The following is a 5540-nucleotide window of genomic DNA, read 5'->3' on the forward strand; positions in this document are numbered from 1 at the left end:
CAGGAATGTTTTATGCAACATAACCTGTGGCTGGTGGGACATGTCTAGTTGGCAGCCAGTATCAAGTCGAGTGCCTCAAGAGTCGGTCCTGGGGCCGGTTTTGTTCACTATCTTCATAAATGATCTGGAGGACGGTGCGGATTGCACCCTCAGCAAGTTTGCAGATGACACTAAACTGGGAGAAGCGGTAGATACGCTGGAGGGTAGGGATAGGATACAGAGGGCCCTAGACAAATTAGAGAATTGGGCCAAAAAGAAATCTGACGAGGTTCAACAAGGACAAGTGCAGAGTCCTGCACTTAGGACGGAAGAATCCCATGCACCGCTACAGACTAGGGACCAAATGGCTCGGCAGCAGTTCTGCAAAAAAGGACCTAGGGGTTACAGTGGACGAGAAGCTAGATATGAGTTGCCAAGAAGGCCAATGGCATTTTGGGATGTATAAGTAGGGGCATTGCCAGCAGATTGAGGGACGTGATCATTCCCCTCTAGTCAACATTGGTGAGGCCTCATCTGGAGTACTGTGTCCAGTTTTGGGCCCCCACACTACAAGGAGGATGTGGAAAAATTGGAAAGAGTCCAGCGGAGGGCAACAAAAATGATTAGGGGAGTGGAACACATGACTTATGAGGAGAGGCTGAGGGAACTGGGATTGTTCAGTCTGCAGAAGAGAAGAATGAGGGGGGATTTGATAGCTGCTTTCAACTACCTGAAAGGGGGTTCCAAAGAGGATGGCTCCAGACTGTTCTCAGTGGTAGCTGATGACAGAACAAGGAGTAACGGTCTCAAGTTGCAGTGGGGGAGGTTTAGGTTGGATACTAGGAAAAACATTTTCACTAGGAGGGTGGTGAAACACTGGAATGCGTTACCTAGGGAGGTGGTGGAATCTCCCTCCTTAGATATTTTTAAGGTCAGGCTTGACAAAGCCTTGGCTGGGATGATTTAGTTGGGGATTGGTCCTGCTTTGAGCAAGGGTTGGACTAGATGACCTCCTGAGGTCCCTTCCAACCCTGATATTCTATGATTCTATGGTTTCTAACAGAGTACAAATTTAATGATTTAACTGAAAACCTTTCTAGAAAAGAGCACTGCTTCCTTCAACTCCCCCCTATCCCTTCCATGGACCCATGAGTAAATCTGGTCTAGGAAACCCTTTGAGATACCATTGGTGACACAAGTGGCGGTCCTATGTTAGGTCAAGGTTTAATCATCGTAAGGTGAAATTCACCTCTGGGCAGAGGGCCAACACAAAGGCCCATGCTCCACTGAAGTCCCTACTCAGAGGTAGTTTGAAAGTTTGAAGTGGGGCTAAAATTGTCCACAGGCATCGTACTATCCCCCTGCCAAAAAGTGAATTTGAGACTTAAGGTCATGACAGGAAAGACACTGAAGGCAATGGAATGATTCCGATTGTTTTCAAAGGGAATTGGATCTGACCGTTGGGGATGGAGCTTGTGAGAAAGCAGAAAAATGGATCTTTGCTTCCTGGCAAGTTTATCATGAACTGTAGAATGCCCCTAACAATGACCTGCATGAACTGAAAGGACCAAAGGGGATATCTGTTCAGGACAGCCAGTTGTGCTACTGATGCAATTCTGAATCACCTTGACATGCATGCTCATTGCAGCACCAAGAGAGTCACTGGAATGATACTAGGAATGCAGATTGCAACGTGCATGTCACTCCCTTTGAGGCTGAGATTAGCCCAATACTCCCAAACCCTGAGAAAACAGCTCCATCAAAAGAAGGATTTACCGAGGCATGCAACTTTGTTTGGTAACTAAATGGGACTTCCTGTACCAAACGCATCACAGATCCTCCAGGCAGTCCTAGACACTGTATAAAAGCGCTCACAACTCAGGGTCACTCTGAGATAGCGCGTCACTTCAGCTCCTCGGTCAACTGGGTAAGTCCAATTTGAATCAAACTCTTTCTAACATCAAGAGGTGTCACAGTAGGATCTATTTCCATTTAAGACTGAATCTTGCATGTACGCTCTGTGATTTTTATCAGGGATTAGAGTGTTGTTCCATACATAATTATCTTGTGTAGACAATCAGTAGCTGGTTGTGGTGGATCCATGATTTGAAGCCAAAGGTGGGGATTTTAGGAGCACCAAATGCAACTGAGAAACATATTTCCTAATAACTGGAAATTGATTTCGGGCATTTAAATCTTCCTAAAGTAATTTTAGAAAGTTTCTTAGCCATTTTTTTGCTTGGCTAGATTAGGAAGAAACTTTCCCAGTTTATTCCATACATGGCCAATTTAGGGGTCTTCTACTTTATTTGGAAGTAGCTGTTACTCCTCACTATTGGAGGCAGGAGAATTATTAAGCTGACAACTGGTGTGATCCAGTCTAGCAATTCCAATGTTCTTATGAGCAGAAATACCCATTGAAGATTCTTATACTCAGATGGTATAATTTATTGTCGCTCCATAGAAGTCAGTGGACCTGAACCCATTTTACCAGAGCTGAGGATCTTGTCCTTAGTGATTTATTTGAAGAAAAGAAAAGTTTCTGTTTATTCATCCACAAGTATTCGTGACTCCCAAGGTTTAGAAAGCCAAAGAGCCACATTCTGGCACTGGACTCAACTGGTTTGAATGCAGAGGTTGAATCTTCAAAGGAAAGCAAATGATAGCAGTATCCCAGCCATGTTCTCTTTGAGCAATGTCTATAATGGACACCGAATCCCGGGGGTCCGTCAATGAAATAGTTACTCTTACTGGTTTTTCAGACAAAGTCATTGAGAAGGGTTCAAATGGGCCTGTTGGGAGGGAAGTTTACTGTGAGTGGATAAGAGGCATAGAAAGAGGAAATAGGGACCAATACGCAGCCACAAACATAGGGACTAAATCCACTCCTTCTCTCTCTTGGGCCCCACAGCGACATCACTGCAAGAGTAACCGAGTTTTGAGTCTTTTCTTCCACTGACACTAGTACCTTTTCTTTACTCTATTCCCTGTCAACCTCTGGAACTCCTTGCCAGAGGCTGTTGTGAAGGCCAGTACTATAATGGGGTTCAAGAGGGAGCTAGATAGATTCATGAAAGATAGGTCCATCAATGGCTATGAGCCAGGATGGGCACGAGTGGTGTCCTCTGTTTTCCAGAAGCTGGGATTGGGTGACAGGGCATGGATCACTTGATGATAACCTGGTCTTTCCCTTTGGGGCACCTGCCATTGGCCACTGTCAGAGGACAGGATACTGGGCTTGATGGACCTTTGATCTGACCCAGTATGGCCATTCTTATCTTCTTATGTTTTGTTGTGTGTTTCAGGTTTGCACACAGAAAGATGTCTTGCTCCAGCCTGTGCTATCCAGAATGCGGGGTGGCCCAGCCCAGTCCAGTTTCTGGCAGCTGGAATGAGCCATGTGTTAGGCAGTGCCCTGACTCTGAAGTGGTCATCAGACCATCACCCGTTGTCGTGACCATCCCGGGACCAATTCTCAGCACTTTCCCTCAGCAGAGTGAAGTGGCAGCTGTAGGAGCACCTGTGGTCGGAGCCGGCTACGGGGGTTCATTCGGTTTGGGGGGATTGTACGGCTATGGAGGCCGTTACGGAGGATTGTATGGTTACGGGGGATCAGGTGCTTATGGAGGCCGTTACGGAGGATTGTATGGTTACGGGGGATTAGGTGCTTATGGGGGCCGTTATGGTTACGGGGGATTGAGTAGTTACGGGGGCCGTTATGGTGGACTGTGCGGTTACGGGGGATTGTATGGTTATGGGGGTGGTTTCGGGGGATTGTGTGGTTACGGGGGCCATTATGGTTACGGGGGCCCTTATGGCGGACTGTGCGGTTATGGGGGCCGTTATGGTGGACTGTGTGGTTACGGGGGAGGTTACGGTTATGGAGGATTATCCGGTTCCGGGGTATCTTGCCATAGGTACCTGAGTGGAAGCTGTACACCATGTTAAACCTTGCAGGAATATCAATGGTAAAAAAAAAAGACCAGGAAATGAAGAACAAGCTACAGATTCAGATGGAGATTTCAGAAGCGCTGTGCAGGCATGGCTCCACTTGAATTCATCGCGAGCTGTGTCTGCTCAGCGCCTTTGTCTCCTAGACCCATTTCTAATGTTATGCTTTAAACTTTTTCTGCCAATGCTTTCCCAACCACGTGCTTAGTCTCTTAGTCACATGTGGACTCATTCTGAATTACACTCAGGCTGTTTGCACTTACCCCTCAGTGTGAAGGAAACAGGGGCCTTAAAACAGGCATCAGTTGTATTTATTATCGCTTTAATTTGTTTGTCCAACTCTGCACCTGCGAAAAAGGAAAAACAACATCTCGCCTCAAATGCATCGCAAGGAAGCGGGTGATCAGTCGCAGCCCCTCTGGAAACACGTGAAATACCTTCTTTCTCTTGTGTATTATTTCTTTCTGTAACTGTGTATTGCAAATTTCATTCAGTCGCAGCCCCTCTGGAAACACGTGAAATACCTTCTTTCTCTTGTGTATTATTTCTATCTGTAACTGTGTATTGCAAATTTCATTCTCATTAAAAACTATGCTGCATCGTAATATCGGTCTTCTGGCTTTCCTTGTTCCTCCCTCCTTGTTTAGAAATCCTGCTGCATGAAATTCATCCCTGTAGAGCAGGCAGCACCAGACACCTCTCAAGTTGCAACTTTCGAAGGCATGGAGTGATAGGAGATTAAAGCCCTTTAAGTGGTTCATAGCGATGTGGAAGCTTTTCGAGATATTAAAAGATCACAGCTGTAGAGTTTGACAATCAAGTCTGTTTGCCACCATTGTTAATTCCTTGTTTCACCCTGGTCTGTCACAACGTAACGAAAACACAACAAAAGCTGAAGATCAAAAAGTTTCTACGTTATGCAGCTGCTGTTAGAAAGTTAAAAGGCTTAAAGAAACGCTCCTTATTCCTGGATAGGAGAGAACCTAGCCTGATTCTCCTTGACACTAAAGTCTTGTGACACTCCTCTGGCATTGGAAAGAGGCAGGAAAGTCACTACAAATGTAGGTCCCATACACCTTTAAGGCCCTGCTGCCTTTGCACTTTACAGAGTGGTGTAAAAACCCATAGCGCAGTAGAGAATCAGGCCCACTGTGTTGATAACAGTGGAAGCGCATAGCCAGGAAGGCATTAGAAGACCCATCCTGTGAATGATGGGAAACATTCGGCATGTTTGCAGAGGTGCTGATAAAGTGGAGCTCTTTTGTTATTTCACAAAGAGTTCGATGTACTCAGGACTTCTCAAAGACAGGCCTATGCGCTAAACCATCAATCTGTATCTTGCTGTTCATTTCCTGGTTCTTCCTTTTTCTTTGCATATGCCTACTGGGTTTAACAGAGCCCACTGTTTCCATTAAGGTACCCATGGCCCCATCACCATCCCCACAACACTATATTCCTCCCACAACCATAAAGTGCCTTGTAACCACAGAATCTTTTATGCTCAAATAAATTGGTTAGTCTCTAAGGTGCCACAAGTCCTCCTTTTCTTTTTCCTAACCATATGAATCCCGATAACCATGTCATGTCCCAGAACCAAAGGGACCCCCCAA

At 45.7% G+C, this 5540-nt stretch overlaps 1 protein-coding gene across 1 annotated transcript; it reads left to right on the forward strand.

The window, feature by feature from the left end:
• Window positions 1-3300: 3300 nt before the first annotated feature.
• On the forward strand, window positions 3301-3927 carry LOC140902889 (uncharacterized). Its single transcript, XM_073323480.1, has one exon. It carries the CDS (start codon window positions 3301-3303, stop codon window positions 3925-3927), a length of 627 nt encoding a protein of 208 aa, XP_073179581.1.
• Window positions 3928-5540: the final 1613 nt, after the last annotated feature.

Source organism: Lepidochelys kempii, chromosome 24, assembly GCF_965140265.1.
Source record: "Lepidochelys kempii isolate rLepKem1 chromosome 24, rLepKem1.hap2, whole genome shotgun sequence".
In the NCBI taxonomy this organism is placed as follows: domain Eukaryota; kingdom Metazoa; phylum Chordata; order Testudines; family Cheloniidae; genus Lepidochelys; species Lepidochelys kempii.